We start from the raw sequence: 18,596 nt of genomic DNA on the forward strand, positions 1-18,596 counted from the left end.
ATTTTATTTGGCAACCAAGGTAAGAAAAACATTTTTAAATTGAGATCCTGTTGCTTCCCATCAACCAATCGGATATAGGCAGTTGCCTAGATTACCTAATCAGAATTCCACCACTATTTAGTAAACTATAAATATTATAATTCTATTATGAAGATTCTATAAATATCTCCTATGTCATTGGGTAAATAAACTGACACTGCTCATTTGTTTTTCAATCAAATGTTATTCTGTTGTATTCGTCCCAAATAAGACATGTCTGATTGCAGAAATCCCACTTCGTATCTAATGTATTTCGTTGTGAAATAGAAATTAGGTTAACTTGACCTTGAGAGTACGAGACATTTAGTCTATTAATTCGCTGAGAATACTTCGTATGAACGTAACAATATTTATAAATTGGATGCTATATGTATTATCTAATATGTATGCTAAAAATGTAAATTAGATGAAAATATGTATTATCTAAAAATTGTTAAACATATTCTATAGGACACACTTATAGAACCTAGAGTTATCAGTTTGGCAAAAAGGTACTTAAAGTTTTAATTAATTAATTTAATATTTTAACGTGTTTTCTCTGCAATTTCAGCATATATTTAAGCAGAAAACATACGCTGCAATATTTTGCAAAATTCCAAAATTAGAATAATTAGCTTGACAGAAATAGTTTTATTTCAGTGCAATTCTTTAATTTTAATCTTTTTTAAAAATTAGTTTAAAAAATTTTTCTCAGTTTACTTCCTCTCTATATATTTTCCTAAAAAGACTGCAAGAAATTGAATAATTTATCTGAATATTTTAATTGATTTCGCACGATTAAATAAAGATATATTTTAGACTTTTCATTTCAGTCTATTTAACATGTTTAAAAACACTCTTAAAACACATTATCATTAACACTTCAAAACACATTTCTATTAACACATCAAAACACTTTGATAACATTTTCTGCTGGCATTTTTTCTGCAAATAGCTTAATGTAAAAATTATCACGCTTAGATTATAATACAATCAATCCAATCAAAACCATTATAATGCCAAATATGTTAGTATTATAATACAATATAAAGATGAATTTGAATTTCTAGCATTAAAATTTATTTTCACTAAAAAATTAAATCTATATTTAAGAATTAAACAATTTTAATAGTTATAAGATTAAAAAAAAAATTCATTTACAGTATAACATTTATTTAACTAATAATTATAATACTAATACAATGGTGCGTACAATAACTAATAATTATTATTGTTTTCGTTGTTTGAAGCAGTTATGCGATTAGGAAACAACGTTAAAATAAACATCTTCAAATATAATTTTCATAAAATATTACAATCAAAACTTAGCAGCGAAATATGAGTCAAAACTTATTAATGCACTATTTAAATAGTTTTAAATTATTATTAGAACTTTATTAATATTATCAGATAGATTTTAACCTAAATAATTTTAAAATTTATCCACAAAAATGTAAATAAATTAATTTATGTGTGATTTAAAATAAGTGTCAAACTTTTAAAAGGAAATATTTGAACATCACAAGATCATTAAAACATTACATTTAAAACTATATATAAGTTCGATTTAAGAAATTCTGTATAATAATTTTTTTTATGTTCCAACATAATGCATTTCAGGGAAAAAAATAAATAAATAAAAAAGCAAAAACTGAAACAATAGCTGCAGTGTTTCAGGAGTTCTCTGACTTTTTTTTTTTTTTTTACGAGTCTGTCTTGTGCATCGAAAAAAAGAAATGAGTTTCAAGTACCCATGAAGAACAATAAAATCTTCAATTTTTAAGCTGCGCTGTAACAATACCTTTTTTCCATTCCTTGACTATTTGTTGGCGTTGCTTTGACAATGACTAGTTAAATAGTTTGGAATAGAAAGTAACTCTAATAGCTACTTAAAGAACTTTTTAAAAACAATTTTTAACAATGGACCAATGGTTGTTCTCAAGTGACCTTTTTTTTAAAATAATAAGTATAGAAATCAAATGAAAATATTTAATTGGAACGTAAAACACATTTAATATTCAAAAGAGTTAATAAAGGAAATGCTTTTTATTTCGAATGTGTATCTTTTAATGAACGTTTTCTACGTTTTTTTTTTTTTTTTTTTGGTTGCGCATCATAGAAGTTTTTTGTGAATTGGATAATTCCAAAATCTAGTCTAACGTCATACCTTAAACTTTGGTAATATGATGCCCACTCAAATTTCCAAGTCCCACCAATCGGAAGAAGGTTAGCTTAATGTATATAATTTGCATCAATTACTTAACCTGTATATAATTAAAGAGACTGAAATCTCGTGATCAGAGAATTCCATGTTTAAGACCAATTCCATCAAAGATCTGTATGGTGCATAGACTTGATCATATCCATCAGACTAACTGTCCCCTCCCCCTGCCTCGCTGGTGTGCCGGATGGAACTTAAAGGTTTGTATTCATCATGCTACCAATGTTTAAGGTATGAGATTGGAATGTATAATCTTCGTGAAATTTCTAAATGGTTTCTTTTATTTAATTAAAATATATTACATTTACATCAAATTCCTGATTTTTATTGGGTAAGTGCGAAATTTATTTTCTTTCTTTAACTTGCATTCATATTTGATTGTATAGGATGCTCATCTTATAGAAGGCCTAACAGCTGATTTTCTGAACCATTGGAAATAAGCATTACTTCCAGTTAGAAAAAAAAATACTCTAAATGATATATGTGGTATATACTATTATATATATATTATATGGTATATACCAATGGTATATATATATATATTAGCAGTTGCGTGGCCGAATAGAAGAAACTTTTAGAAATTTTAAGACTTTTATTTATTTTATCATGGTAGGAATTTTATGTAAAAGAAGCGATGATAAAACTAACGTCCGTTTTCATCGCGATACAAGTACAAAAAGACCGAAATTTTCCCCTTCATTGGTTTTACCATGAGATTTTGAGAAGGATTTCTTTGACACGTTTAGTCTTAGGAAAGGAAAATTTAGGTATCTTTAAAAGAATGTTGTAAACATTAAAAATTTTTATCCCCTTCACTCGGAGAATGAAAAATGCTGAGATCAGCAGTTTTACAGAGCGAATTAATTAAACAAAAAGTGGGAATTTGATCAAGAAATGAGAAAACATTTTAGAATGTTAATATAGGCTAAATTATGATAAAAATTAGGAAATTAATCATAATTTAAATTATATTAAGAGATATCATTACACACACACACACACACACACACACACACATACATATTTGTTCGAGTCAATAAATATACTGCTGAAGAAATTATGGTCTAAATTTTTATACAGTACCCGGTCCTATTCGTCACAGTTTGCTAAATATTATCGACATACCAAGATTTTAAACAAACAATAAAAAAAATCCTACTCTTTTGCTATCAAAGTTGACTGAATTACGAAGTTTTGAATGCCTTAATAATTTAAAACTAATCATCGGCAGCTTCAAAGATGTCCAATACATTCCTGGTGAATTTTTTTGAAGCCATTAATGATATGGCCAAACATCGTTTAAAATACTGATATTTTAAGTCATCACAATTCTATCAGTTTTAGTAGTGCAAGTATGAGAATGTTTCGGTTAAAATGCTATTGTGTTAAGAATATTTCATTAAATACGATTAATAGGAGCGGGGAAAGACATAAAAATGGGAACACCGTATTGTCTTTTAACAATTATTGATTCAAATAATGTAATTTTCTTCAAAGAATTTAAAGCGTTTTTTCGAATAAAATATATGTATATCAATAATGATTTAAAATTAGTTATTAGGGCACGATTAGAATAAGCACTATGCATATTATTGAAATTTAATGATTATGTATTAATTAATAAACACTTCCTTCTCTTAGATTATGAGCAATTTGTACTACCTTGTTACTTCAATAGTGCAATGGATCCAGAACTTTGTGATTTTCATATCTATAATACTTGATAAAAATTTTCTGCAAAAAGCAATTTAATGCAACAGTTTAAGAAGCAATCGCGGTATAAAGATATTAGATTTCTTGCAAATGTTTACACGTTCTTAGGTGCTTTCAATATTCATGTATTCAAAAAAAAATTTTCTTTTATTGTAAAAGACAGAGACGAATTTTCGATTAAGTAACTGTTCAGGCTACTAAACTGAGAAACGGCAACAGGCATGTCGACTAAGATAATTAAATGTAGTTCCCAAATAAATCAATTTAAAAAATGCAAATTCTATTAATTATAAAATATTGCGCTAATATTAACTCTGTCAAGTATAACTGACAGAGATATATATACCATATATATATATATATGGTATATATATATATATATATATATATATATATTATATATATATATATATATATATATATATATATATATATATATATATATATATACCATTTAGTTATTACAATAATTATAAACAGCAAGCATCTATTTAAATATAATTTGTACAAACGTGGAAGACGCGCACTTATGAGTCATTTAATTAAAAAAAAAAACATGCATTTTCACGATGTTACTAAAATGAAAATTAACCTAAACTAAATCATTAATGTTAAAAAAAATGTGTTAACTGACCAAATATTAAACTGACCAGCTTATTAAAAGAGGGTCCTCATGATGTGCCCTGACTAGGACAGCAAAATATCTAAATCTGCCATTAGTAAATGGCAACTGAAGTTGACATTACATACAAAGCCAAAAAGCAACAATGAACGATGTAATATGTGTTTCATTGCAACAGCGAACAATTAAATCTATATTATGTTAAACAACTTTCGATGCAAGAATTGTGTAATTCAGAATTTGATTTTGGTTTTAAAAAATTAAGTTTTTTTCAAGTATATTTTTACTTTTAAATAAATTAAGATTGGATCTATGTAATGATTCTTAGTTTGTTTCGTACTGTCAACTTGAATTGCCAGTGGCTTAATATAATAACATTGCTTCTACTCACTGAGAGCGAAGCATCTGCCCCTTCGGTCTTTAGCCCAGGGTGCGCAGACGCATACTTTTTTGCACACGGACAGAGGATCCACTAGGTGGGTGCACTGTTCATCGAACTCACAGGGGTCGTACAGGGAATAAACTGAAACAGAGAAAAGTTTTATATTTTAGAATTCAGAGTAATTCATATCCCCCCAAAAAATTATTTTAGAAACTGAAATTTTTTTTATCCATTTATGAAGAAATATGGAAAACTCAGTCATTCGGTATTACGCCTTTCTTATAGTCCGATATTTTCAAAAGGACGAAAGAGGAATGCTAAATGGGAAATAAATAATTGCACGCGGATGGCATTGCAATGGTATGATGGTGCGATGTAACCAATGCGCTGGGGCTGCTATTTCATATTGCATCTTGTTTTAATTATAGCATATTGTATGATTTTTTTTTGCATAATTTTGTATATTTTCAATGATTCTGAAACAGGTTTGTTATCAAATTGCATTTGTCTTTTTCCCGAAGGTAGCTGTACTAATCCGGCATTTTTGTTCATCCAGAAGTCTTTTGATGGAATGGATGGAAGAAGGAAATTCTTTTATGATATGCAGGGTGATTATAACTAAACTTCCCCTATAAACAGAATCATACAACAACGCAAACGAATGAACGCATTGCAACGAAATTTGGTGTATATACTAATCACGAGATGCGCTCACGGAATTTTAAAGAAAAAAAAAATTAGTTTCAAAATGTCCACCAGAGGACGCCTTTTCTGGAAAAACATTAATTTTAACACAATAAACGACGAAAATGGAACACAGAAACAATATTAATATTTATTAACTAGTTTCTGATCACCTTGTTGTTACGTAAGCATGTTGCCCCGCATCTCACTTGTAACGCCCTCTAGCGGTATGTGTAAAAAACCATCAATCTTTGTAACATCATCGACGTAGCAGCACGCCGAAAGGCAAAGCTCAAAGCAATTCCCGAAAGCGGAGAAACAATAAAATCTTTAAAAAACTAAAAAAGGTCCGTCATCATTATCGAACCTCTCCACTTGTCATCGAACTACATTAAGTAAAAGTAAGGAAAAAATTACACTACGCTGATTGAGGGAAAAAAAAAACCCAGTTCAATTTGCAGAAACAAGAAAAGATTAGGACAAAATTGCACAAAAAGAGCAATTGTTAGTCGCGTCAGGATGATGTAGGAAAAGAACGAGCTCCATGTGACCACACTCATTCACCTGCAAAATTTCAAGTCGATGGACAGTGTGTTCAATAGTAGATCGTAACTGATCAGTTGAGATGCTTTGCACATGAAGCGTTATATAGTTATCGACATAAAACATGACAACGACTGCAAACGTTTCTTACCCTAACCTGTTTTGCATAAAGCTTTCTCTTCTTCGCAAGCATGCAAATCTCGACATTTTTTTGCTAGAACGGACAGCTTTTCTCGGTTTTGTATTTTATTACCCATAATTTTTGTTCTGAATTTTTAATATTGTTTCTGTATTCTGTTTTAGTTGTTTATTGTGTTAAATTTAATGTTTTTCCAAAAAAGAGCACTCTGGTGGACATTTTGGAACTAAAATGTTTTTTCGATATTTTGTGAGCGTGTTTCGTGTATAGTCTATACATCTAATTTCGTTGCAATCCGTTCACCCGTTTGCGTTTTAGGATGCTGTTTATAGGGGAAGTTTAATTATAACCACTTTCTATATAATATTTAGTTAATTTTTAAAAAGTAACACAAAATTCGGTGACTCAAAATATCGAAATTGAAGGTTATCTTAAATAAAAATCAGTTTTCTTATTTCTATCTTATTTTTAACACTTTAAAGTTTTACCGATTACTTATAAACCTTTTCTAATTTTTTTTTTATTTCGGCAGGTCCATGACATGGTATAAAATTTATTAGAAAGCGTAGAAAATAGGAGGATATGAACAAACATTATTTTTTATGCCTTTATTTCATTGTTGCAACACTTACAATCTCTAACCGACATTTATAACCGACTGACTAAATCATATTGATAATCGTGATGTAGTCGTATATTATTATGATGTCGTACTCAATAATTATTTTTACTACAGCAAGCTCCTATTATCAGTTTGTGATAGTTTTTATGTGGAAAATGTCACAAAATATCCTGTCTGTTAAAAGGATTAATAAATAAATCATTTTTTCTCTGTGGCATATTTTTATCTTCATGTGTATCATAAAAGCCATTCAAAAGAATTCCTCATTTTCCTCCAAGCATAAACTGAAGCAATTACTCACTCATAACCGTGCACAAGCTCAGTGAAGGTCACTACTTATTCCATGAACGTAATGAGCAAGGAAAAGTTTATCCTGTGATATAAAACTGGGTAAAAATCTAGAGTTTTCTTTGAATATGTTGATGTATCTTCATTACGAATAAAAGAACACTATTGTCTGAGAAGGGATTAAGTTACATAATTTAAATAAAATTATAGGATCAATTGTATTAAATTAAAATTCTATTTTAGGAAAAATCGATTTAATTTCTAATGAGTAGCTACGATAAAAATTACCTTGCTTAAAATTTGATCTGCAACTAATAAAAAAAATTGGAATCAGCTATAACAAATTTCAAGTTATCATGTGAGAACACTTTTTTAAGTCACGTGTTGTCAATCCGACAGAAAAACATAATGTTTTCACATGACTCATATTTCGCAATCACCAACATTTAGAAAAACGATGATTTTTGATCATCTCAAATTCAATCGAATTCTAAAATTTTTTACTAGAGGCCAGAATTTTTTCGTAAAAAACCAGTTTAAACCGGTTTTTAAACAATCACTTGACAATCAGATTACATATGCGATATTTAAAAACGATGATTCTTTTTCGTCTCAAAATTGTTCGAGACCGAAAACTTTTTTGCCAGCTAGAAAAATTGAAAATTAAAAAATATATAAATATAACTTTCGATATCTCTCCTCGCTGTTTTGCGTTCATTCCCATTTTCTTCTCTGTTTCTTCGGGTGATAACTTCTTACGACCCTGCCCTTTATTGGCCAGACATAAGAATCGGGTACATAGCGGACATGCGCGCAAAGTTGTAACTTTTTGGCAATAAGTCGCCAAATGTGACAACCTTCTTCGTCATTTTCTAATAACCTTAAAAGAGAAAAATTGATGCTTCATAAGCAATAAATAGCCAATTTTCTGCCCGTGCATTTTTGAGGCTTCAAAAGCCCTACATCAAAACAACAGCATGCTCTCACATGATAAAAAAAACACCACAAGGCATGAGGTTTAAATTTTGTATTGGAAACTTATCATCATTGATTTAAACATCTAATTTCTTGGTTTCACGAGCTAGTTAGTGTCTTTGAAGTAAATTTAATAATACTAAGTAACTAATATAATTTTTATTTGCTTATTAGGGTAAAATGACATGGCAAGATTTATTTTTGCATGTTATTATAATTATACCATCTAGAATTGAAGAAAAAATAACATAAAAAAGAGAAAAGTGTAAGAATAATTGTAAACATATACAATGTTATAAATATCTGTAGTGAATGTTACGAGAAATAAATTATGTATATATATTCTATAATGAAACTATGGCGTTTTTAGTATAAAATGATCTGATTATTCATATCGGAGTATTTTTAATTTTTATCGCATTTCCACAGCATGCCAAAAGATTTGATCATTAATCTGAATGTTGTAAATATTTCCTATCAAAGGACAATTAATTCAAAGGGCACTATTTTCAAAATTATCTAAAATGCCTTGGCTTCCAAAGACGTCTCAATAGCGAAAGCATGAATCTAACTTATATAAAAATAAGCCACAAAATGTTAGTATCCAGGATTTTGGTTACAAATCGGGAAAGTTTGATGGCCTGTTTTTGACAAGTTTCACTTATTTTGCTGAATATCAGGGGATATTTGACATATTATTATTATTTACAAGAGGCATGCTATTTTGTTTATTTATTTTTGTTCTTTATCGGACTTGGAATAATTTTTTTTCCTATATATATATATATGTTACATATGTTGTCTTCTGTTCATAATATGATAGCATGATGATATAAGATAGAATATAAGAAGTGAAAGAAACAACATGTCGTCGCCAAGAATTCTTTTCATCTTTCCGCTGTTCAAAAATACTTAAAAATGCAGGAAAACGTATCATGTACAGAAAAAATATTCAATGAAAAGAAATCAAAACAAAGAGCAAAGAAATTAGTTGAAGAATCCCATAGAAAAAAAATTTAACATCATTTGGAAATAATGAGAATAAGAAATAGTCAAACAGCTTTGAAAAAATTCTTAATTTATGGAAAATAAAAGTTACTCAAATATATCATTAATACTATTGGAAGCACTATAAGAATACAATAACAATCCCAATTCAAGAAAACAAATTTTTAATTTTCGTTTCAGTGTAATGAAAATAAAATTCCCCTGTTTTAAATAAAGACAAAATTATTTTAAATTTTTTTTAATGACGTTCAAAGTAAATAAATTACACTAAGACAGACAAATGCACCGCATTAATAGCAAATTTCAACTACGAGAGAGAGTTTAAGTTTTAAATTCAGCTGGATTTTTGTTAATAAACAGAATCTTCAACAAATTGTATGCATTTATGTATACTTACTCATTTCCCTGCAGGCATCAAAACTTCTGTCTTTGACTGTTAACCGGACATAATTTCGGGGGCATTCACAGAAGCCGTCTATGCAAACGGCTTTGTCCGTCATGCAGTCACTGGTCGCTCGGCAAGCTCCGCCATTTCTCACCCCTGCTATGCAAAGAAAGGGCAGGCATCAGAATCCAAAACAATTAAAAGGAAAAAGTATTTTGCAGGCAAAAGAAATTACTGCAAAGAGAACGGTTTCTTTCGGAATATTCAAATAAGATTGAACTGAATTTCAATTTGAATATTTAAAAAACAATTTAACTAAATATTTTAGATGGATTACACTGCTGATATAGCTCATAAGTATATATCTAAAAGTTTTTAGGTAAAATAAAGAATGATAATTATAAAAACCTTCTTTTTCAAAAAAAATTTATTAGTGTATTAAAAAGGAAAAATATTTTATATAAAAAATTTGGAGATCAAAGGAAAAACCGTAAGTGTGCGAGACTCGTATAGATAAATTGGAACAGTAATTGCATTTAAAGTGTATCTTAACTTTTATAGAATTAATGTTTGGGATATTTTATTGTGACCTTATAATCTTTGCCGATTATTTTTCACTCTTCATGTTTTTCGTACTTATGTTTTGACTGACAGATTTGTGATATTTTTTTTCTTTTTAATATACTGATAAGTTTCTTGCATATATTTACTTTTTTAATTTTAATTTCTTTTGATATTTATTGCGGCTGAATGAAGGCGTAAAACATCTAAAATCTTATCCGAAAATAAAACATGATTGCGATGATGATGTTCTGCTGCACGAAAACAACAATATCAATTTCTTAAGATGTTGCAAGATCCATGTTCTAAATAGTTATATAAAATTTCATCAAGAAAAATAAATATAAATTTTTTTACATAATCTATATTATATTTAATATTCTACTTCACATTAGCAATATTCTTATTGTAAGAATAAAATTCTCAATTCTTATAATTTTAAAACCTTTTATTATTACTTGAATTAATTTTGTGATTTCTAATAAAATTCTGCTTAAAAATTGTGCTTAATTTTTTTTAGTATTCAGCATATTTCATGATTCATGTTTACAGAATTAGGGAATTTAAAAATTAATTTTTCTGGCACCATTTAATGTCTCCATCTTTGTGAAAACGATTTTCAGCTAAGTAAATATATTAACAGCGAAACAATAGATTAAAAATTATTAAAATATTCTATTGTCATTTGGAACCAATAATTTTACAAAATTTTCAAAATCTATCACATTGAGGAAGTCAGTGAAATATTGACTATAAAATTCCAACTTTTCAAATACAAAATAAATGGTAAGTAAAAGCGTTTAAAAATGAGTAAATGCGTTCTTGCAGCTTTAAAATGCTATCGCTGTAACATAATAAAAATTATACGTATTAAAGTATATGCGCTAATAAATATAATATCATTGATTGATCAATGATATTATATTTATTAGCTTATGTTATGTTTTTATGTTATGTTTTTTAGTACATTATCATTGATTGATATCATTTTTTTTCTATTACTAGGGCGGCATTTTAAAATGACAAAAATACAGTAACTTATCATTTTACCCTTATTTTTTCTTTTAATTTTGTGATATTTAAGTATATATCGATGAAATGCAATAAGGAATGCAGACAAAATTTTAAAATAGAATCTAGCGATAAAAGGAATTAAATCAACTCACTGTTAAATAGATTTCTAGCTAGAAGAGTCTCATGTGAATATTGCATTTGTTAAAAAATATGGTACTACTAGTACAAATGCCGGATTATTGAATTTTCACATGCAACAGATGTAGAATTTTCGTATTCAAAATCTGTATAGAATGTTGTCTTGGAAATCTTTCACATGTAGAAATCCAAACGGGGTTTAAAAAAAAAAAAACATAAGTGTTTCGTTGATATGCGTTAACTATCTAATTTACAAATTTTAACTAAATAAAATCTAATTTTTATAATTTTTAATTTTCTTCTTTTCAGTTCTGTTAAATCTATTTCCAAAATGCAAACTCTGCAATTAATTTTCAAGAAATATTTGTCAAATATTATACCTTAAACAAAATTTAGTTGAATAGGTACAAAAAAAGATTCTTAAAATCTTTATTTTTAATTATCACATAGCATCTCTACGAAGGAATTTTCAGTATTACAACTGCATAAATTCTGCAATTTCATAATGAATGTAGAGCATGAAAAAAATAATGATGTTATAAATTTAAAAGAAAAAAAGGTTTAAAAATTCAAGAAATGTGAATCTTTTTGCATTTTGTACTATCAGTTATATCATCTTTCCCGAAATAAAACAGAACTAAAAAGTAAATGAAGAACGGCATGTGATGTTATTTAACGCGTAAGGAAGTACGGCAAGAAAATAAGGATTTCCTCCGGAGTGAAAGGGTCTTATCGCGCAAGGATTTCCTGGTAGAAAAGTGTGGAATTCCCTTAGGAAACGCACGCTGATCGATGGATCTTCGAGGTATCTTTCTGATTCTCAAAGGATCAAGGGTACATATATTTAGAAGCGATGAATCCCCTTAATGACCAGACCGAATTATAACACTTTCGGAAACCGTATTTATTACATCGCACAAATCTATTCATCAAAATATTACAAAATTATGGATATGATGAGAAAGAGATATTTATAAATTATATACGTTAGAAGTAGATATAAATATCCTTAATGTATACAGTGTATACAATTTAAAATTAATGTATGTAATTTTTCTTTAATGTATACAATTTTTATCTTAATAATCAATATATAGATAACCCTCTTAAATCCGTAATGTATTTATAGTTATAGGGATATCTATAAATTTTAACTACAACAGGGGTTTAAGATACAAATTTTACCATTTTCTTTTCTTTTCATTTTTTTCCCTACATTTCATGGAAGACCCAAATTGATCACACTTTTCGCTCGTTATCTGGTGAAACGAAACAATAAAGATCCCTTATGTTATTCATAGATTTTTTTAATACATACGACGTAATACATATAACGTACGCAATTTTTAAATTTTATGTATAAAAAAAATCATGGTGAGCAAAAATTAATGCCTGAAGCAAAGTATTATTTTCCAGTCATCTCTTAATATTTAACAGCGAAAAGTGAAATAATCGCAATTAATACTATGTTGTTGCATCTCTTCTTAAAGTTACCCCCCCCCACCCCCTAAAGCATACAAAAATTCAGAACCAATAGGAAGCCAGACACGAAACAGTCTATTTCGTGATATCAGCCCTTAAGGCCCTCGGCATCTTCTAGATCGCTATGCAAAATGAAAGATAATACATCTGCGAAGTTTTAATAAGTACACTTATTTCAATGCTGACAAAGATTACTAGGGTAATTCCATATCTAAGTTTATAAAGTAGCTTAATTTATGATAAACTTATCTGAAAACCTTATATAACTGGTTATTTACTTAAAATAAGTTGGATACAGCTGAATTTTTTTCAGTATGCCTAAACCACCTTCCTGATTTTGATATTTTCTATCCGTTCATCCATCGGAATTGACCTCAAGTGAAACCAATTCTACTCCTTATCATTTCCATATACACAAAACACAAATCTAACTTAAAGCCTTTTGGTCTTTTTTTAAATCGATTCTAATTTTGAATTGATATGAATAGAATTGCATAATAATTGAATTCCAATTTTCGCTGCATGTCTACTTAAAAATTCGATGAAAAATTCTAAGGCATCTTATTCACCGATCGCAACATGTGCCCTTCAATTATTTATAAATAAAAAATAGAATTATATATATATATGTGATAAATACCCATAATTTTTTTTTCGAATAAAAAATACAATGCGAGTAGTAAGATAAATTATTGCACAGTGTTGATGCGAAAAAAAACGCATGAATTACAATATTACTGGTAGTTAATCACTGAATCTTAATCGAATACTACTGAAAAAATATTTTATTAAATCAGTTAAATTTAATTTTCATCATATTTGGATAAGTTTTAATTTATTTTTAATCTATAAAAATTTAGAAAATACAAACTCATAGTTAAAAATTTTTAAAGTAGATTGCAAGATTTGTGCTATTGTTTACCCTGCATCTAATGATCAACTTTTCTACATCCTGTATGCAGATTTGCTGGATATGAGCAAACATCCTTCTAATCAGCCTCCTGATTGGGTAAATGTGGAGAAAAGTCAATGAACCCAAAAGGGAAATTTCAAAACAATATAGGATAATAAAAATAAATAAATACCAACAATTCTTCTAAATAAAGGATTGGTTTTGTATTCATCAAAAGTTAAATAAAATACAGGGATGTAATGATTAAATTTGATCAATTCATGTAGTGACAATTTTTAATTTTAAAGAAAGTATTAATTAATGAAATTTGTATATTAAAGTTACTTTTCCGAAATTTTTATATTAAAATTGCTCAGACCTCAAAATTCTTTAAAGACAAAAATAAATTAATACTTTTGCTGAAAAGAGTTATTATTACAAATTTTGCTTCTTCTATTGTTTCGCTTGCTCTTAATTACATCTATTTCACAAAAATTCAATAAAAATTAAAACATACTCTAGTTTCTGAACGGATTGGTCATAATAATCTGGTACAAATAAAGGAAAAAGTGTGTGTCTTTCGCTGCGTGTGTAATGGTTCTCTAGTGGGTAATTATAGTTACCAAATTTAGCACATATATACTTTTAAGTGTGATAAGATAAATTTCGGTGCGATTTTTTTTTTTTGAAATTTTAATATTAAAAAAGATATTCACGTTTTTGTTGTGCGATAATTTGCGAAAACATTATTGCCCCAGAATAATTTTAGACTGTTTTAAAATTCAAAAAATTATACTTTTTAATGACACCAATTAAGTTATAAAAATTTTTTTGTCTAGATTTAATTTCAAAAATGATATAAGTATATTTTACAATGATATTTTCTTTGATGTAAACGAATCCGAAAATGATTTCATTGCTTCTACTTGCATATTTCATCCTGATTTCGGCTTATTTTTTCATAAATAGGATTCTATAAAAAAACTTTCACAAATTTTTGAAAGCTATAGTAATGATAACCAATATTTAACTTTAAAAGTAAGCCATGATGATACTTTTTTGGGTATTTTTAAATACTTCATTATTATTTTTTTAGCTTGATATTTCGCTTCCTTCTTGCAATAAACTAGATTTTCTTCAATTGGAAAAGCAGAAATTTTATTGAATAATTTCATTTATTATTAAGAAATTAATTTCATTAAATTTCATTGAATTATTAATAATTTCTTAATAATAAACGGTCTAATTTATTTTTATTGAGTAATATAATATGTAAATCACAAAACATATTCTGTAGTTCACACAAAATACAATGTTGAATTCTTCTTTTTATGTGTTATACAAATGTTCTTCAAATACTCTATCAGCAGTTTGATGTTCAATCTGCACTAAATGAATTTAGTTAATGGCATTTAATTTTTTTTCCAAATTGAAGTTACTCCAGTTTTCCTCATTCTCAGAAATGTGTTTATGAATTCGAAGTCATCCGGTTCTGTATTGAGCTCTAAACTTTTATGAAGTAAACAGTGATTCGATAATTTACCTTAACTTTCAAAAACAAGCTTGCTTACCATTAACGATGAGAAAACCACGCACACCGTAGAGATCGTCATCTGTGGTGCATATCACTTCTCCAGACATTCGGCGAGTCACTAGAGGGATAGTAAGTCGACTGTAGAAGGCGACCTTCCCGGACTCCTCGGTCACGGAGATTCCGAGTTGGACATCGTAGAGCTTGATGTCCGAGTTTAATGTCCATCTGAATGTCACGTTAGAGGGATGAGAACAGGTGAAGGTGACATTGCTGCCCGGATAGACGATAGTTTCAGTAGGTTCCAGTCTTAAGTCACCTTCGTTGTTGTAACCTTCTTCTAGTCTTCGAACTGGAGGGAAAGAATTCCTAAAATTAAGTCTTTCGAGCATGCATTATACATTTCTGGTAGTAAATAAGTATTTTTTTTATCTCATATACGATAGCATTTTTTCAGCCATTATGTTATAAAGTAGCGCTATCTTATTTAAGCAAAGATAATCTAATTTTTCCATAGTTTCCAGTTTTCAATGAACTGTAAAGGTTATTGAAACGAGGCCCAGAATTAAAATAAAAATTAAATAATAACATTTGAGATATAAATTAAAAATCAGAATAGTCGTCTGGATATCTTTATGCGAAAAGACTTTCATTGAAATAAAATAATATATTGATACAATTTGAAATAAAACATTAAGTTGCTGACGCCCTTTTTAACGGATTTTCGAGTATAGTTTAAAGTGCTGTAACTTGGATTTTAGTAATACATAGACACTATTACTTAAATAAATGCTATTACATCATAATTAAATGAGAAAGGCAAGGCGTCTATTAAGTCCTTCATTAAAAGAATTAGCAAAACCTAAAAACTGTAAGTTTTGATTCTTATCTTAGGGTTACCTTTTCATATCTGGGAAATCATTTATCAGTGAAAAATAAAATCAGTTTGAGCCAATTTTCTCAAGAGTTAGGCCTACGATTTACGTTAATGTTTTCTTTGTGTCTCCTGCATTTAAGTTAGGCATTACAGAATTTATGTTAAATGTGAGAAGTTTATATGCTTTAAATTACTTTTTCTCTAATAAATTCATGAAGCGTGCAGTGCAGTATATAAACTACCAGTACATAGCCTAACTCGGCACTTTACTTGCAACGGCTTGTTTGATTCACCGGGTTGCGGCCACGTTCTCATTCTACGTAGGCTTGAGATAAATGGAGGGCTTAGTACTCAATAAGAAGTGAGAAAATACACATTATAACAGTGAATCTGGGGTATAAAAACTTTGTCTTCTGGTACTGATAGGCAAAGAAATGAATTCATAGAACTCCGGCCTATCCGGCGTTTTTGTTATTCGGCTTGTCCTTCCGCCACATTAGGCCGGATACTCGGGAGTGTACTGAAATAAAAAATCTCTTCAAATGCAAAATAAATCTTACCTACTTTGTATTAAAATCTCTAAAATATTTCAAACTAGATTCTGAAGGATTTTAGAATATTTTGAAAAAGAAAAATGCCATAAACTGATATTTGAAAACATTTAAAAGTTCTACGTATTAACTATATATGAAAGCATTTTAATTTATTTTTTGTAGACCTTGCATCCTGTAATTTGCATTTAGAATTTTCATTGTCAAATTTTAGAAAAAGAAAAACAACTGGTTTTTCCAAACTCCTTCCATTTGCAAAGAAAATGTTTGTTTTCTTCCTTTCCTAATCATAGAAAAGACGTGACCAATTTCACGCTTTGCATTCGCATCAAACTACTTGCAATTGCTCCAACCTCCAGGTGAAATTGGCCTTGAAGGCTAATAATGGAGACTGTGCTCCTAAGAAGTAAAACAGACTTGACCCAGTCTGGACATGGAGAAAGAACATAGACAGAAAAGTAAATCGTACAGATATTATTTTAATTCTCCGACTGGCTGAAAGAATCGTGTTACAGGATATGTCTGTAATAGTCATCAGCAAGTAGTGGGCTTAAAAAAAATGTCATTCATTTGTATGAATTTTAGTAAAATCATAAGTAAAAGATGTGAAATAACTTAAATATATTATCTTTCTTCAATGTTTGCATTAAGAATGAAAAAAGGTCGTGTAGAAATAGCATAAATGTAAAAAGAGGGAACTAATTAAAGAAATGTTCAAGCTTAATGTTCATGGTTAATGTTTGAATATTATAAATAATTCAGTGTCAAATATCGATGGTGTTACTATAGATTTTATTATTCAAACGAGAATCTTTTATATTTGCTCGTTATAATTTTAATTCTTATTACCGGCAAAAAATATAAAATTGATTTTGTATGAATTTATATTTTATTGTAGCATTTCATATTGTACTTCAATCTTTCAGAGACCAGATTCCTTGAAAAAGAGCAAAATTGTGTTTTTACAATAATAATTACGACTTTTTTTTATTCAATTATACGTGAAGAATAAGTTTTACTCCTAGATTATCTACCAATCGTTTATCGCTCATTTTATCAAATAAGTCTTTGTTGAATGTCATCTATTTGTAACAATTAAATGGCGAAATTGAAATGCAGATGATTTTTTTTGTTGCTTCAAAAATATATTTTTATTTATTTATGATGGCAAAATGCAGCAGATAAAAACGGATAAAATAAAAAGATTAAAAAAAAAAAAAAAAAAGGCCACGCCAAAAATTTTGAACATTGTAGTAAAGTTATATTTCTTGTTTTAATTTTTAAAAATGTTTTTTAAATAAAATAATCACTTTGTTAACTTCAGCACATAAATATTTTGTTACTATATATTTTAAAATAAATTTTTAAACAGAGTGCCCTATCCAATTATGACTGAATAGGCGAGTTTAAACTGTTAAAGACATGCATTTGCCTATCGTTATTTTACACGATTTTAAACCATTTCCGCGTCTGTCTCAAAAAACTCAATCTAGTTAACGTATTCTTTTAACAAAATTGGTATAAAATAAATTCAGTGTGTCATAGCTTTTCAGTCGTCATAAAACATTGGATTTCATTTTTGATTTATTAAGAGATGATTCTTTTTTGTTGAAAATGTTAATATAAAAAGAATATTTTACTAAATTTGTCTAAGAATAATTGCATTGAAATTCTTAATTTTTTTTTCAGGAAAGCATTATTTGACAGAAATAACACAAAAAATACAAATAACTCAAATATTTTTTCGAGTTATATATCCAACTAGAATGGGTCTCAGCTGAAAAATCAGCTGACAGTTTAAACTCATCTATTCAATCATAACCTAAAAAAATATTTTTCGAAATATTACAATTAAAGAAATAGATATGTTGTACATAAATAGCCTAAAATTTTCCAATTTCAATTCATTTTCAAATGATGTTTTCGCAGTTCAAACACATTAAATAAGTA

The 18,596-nt window shown here is 28.3% G+C and overlaps 1 protein-coding gene across 3 annotated transcripts in view; it reads right to left on the reverse strand.

Moving 5' to 3' along the window:
- LOC129963517 (uncharacterized) overlaps window positions 1-18,596 on the reverse strand; it is a 78,755-nt gene that overhangs the window by 8,657 nt on the left and 51,502 nt on the right. For 2 of the 3 annotated variants that reach the window (XM_056077946.1, XM_056077945.1), the window contains exons 3-5: window positions 15,259-15,570; window positions 9,613-9,759; window positions 4,966-5,097 (exon numbers count right to left, since the gene is read on the reverse strand). In XM_056077946.1, coding sequence (XP_055933921.1) covers window positions 4,966-5,097; window positions 9,613-9,759; window positions 15,259-15,570 — 591 coding nt within the window. The remainder of the gene's footprint in view (window positions 1-4,965; window positions 5,098-9,612; window positions 9,760-15,258; window positions 15,571-18,596) is intronic. The other variant, XM_056077947.1, reaches the window with a different exon arrangement.

Source organism: Argiope bruennichi, chromosome 3 (assembly GCF_947563725.1).
Source record: "Argiope bruennichi chromosome 3, qqArgBrue1.1, whole genome shotgun sequence".
In the NCBI taxonomy this organism is placed as follows: domain Eukaryota; kingdom Metazoa; phylum Arthropoda; class Arachnida; order Araneae; family Araneidae; genus Argiope; species Argiope bruennichi.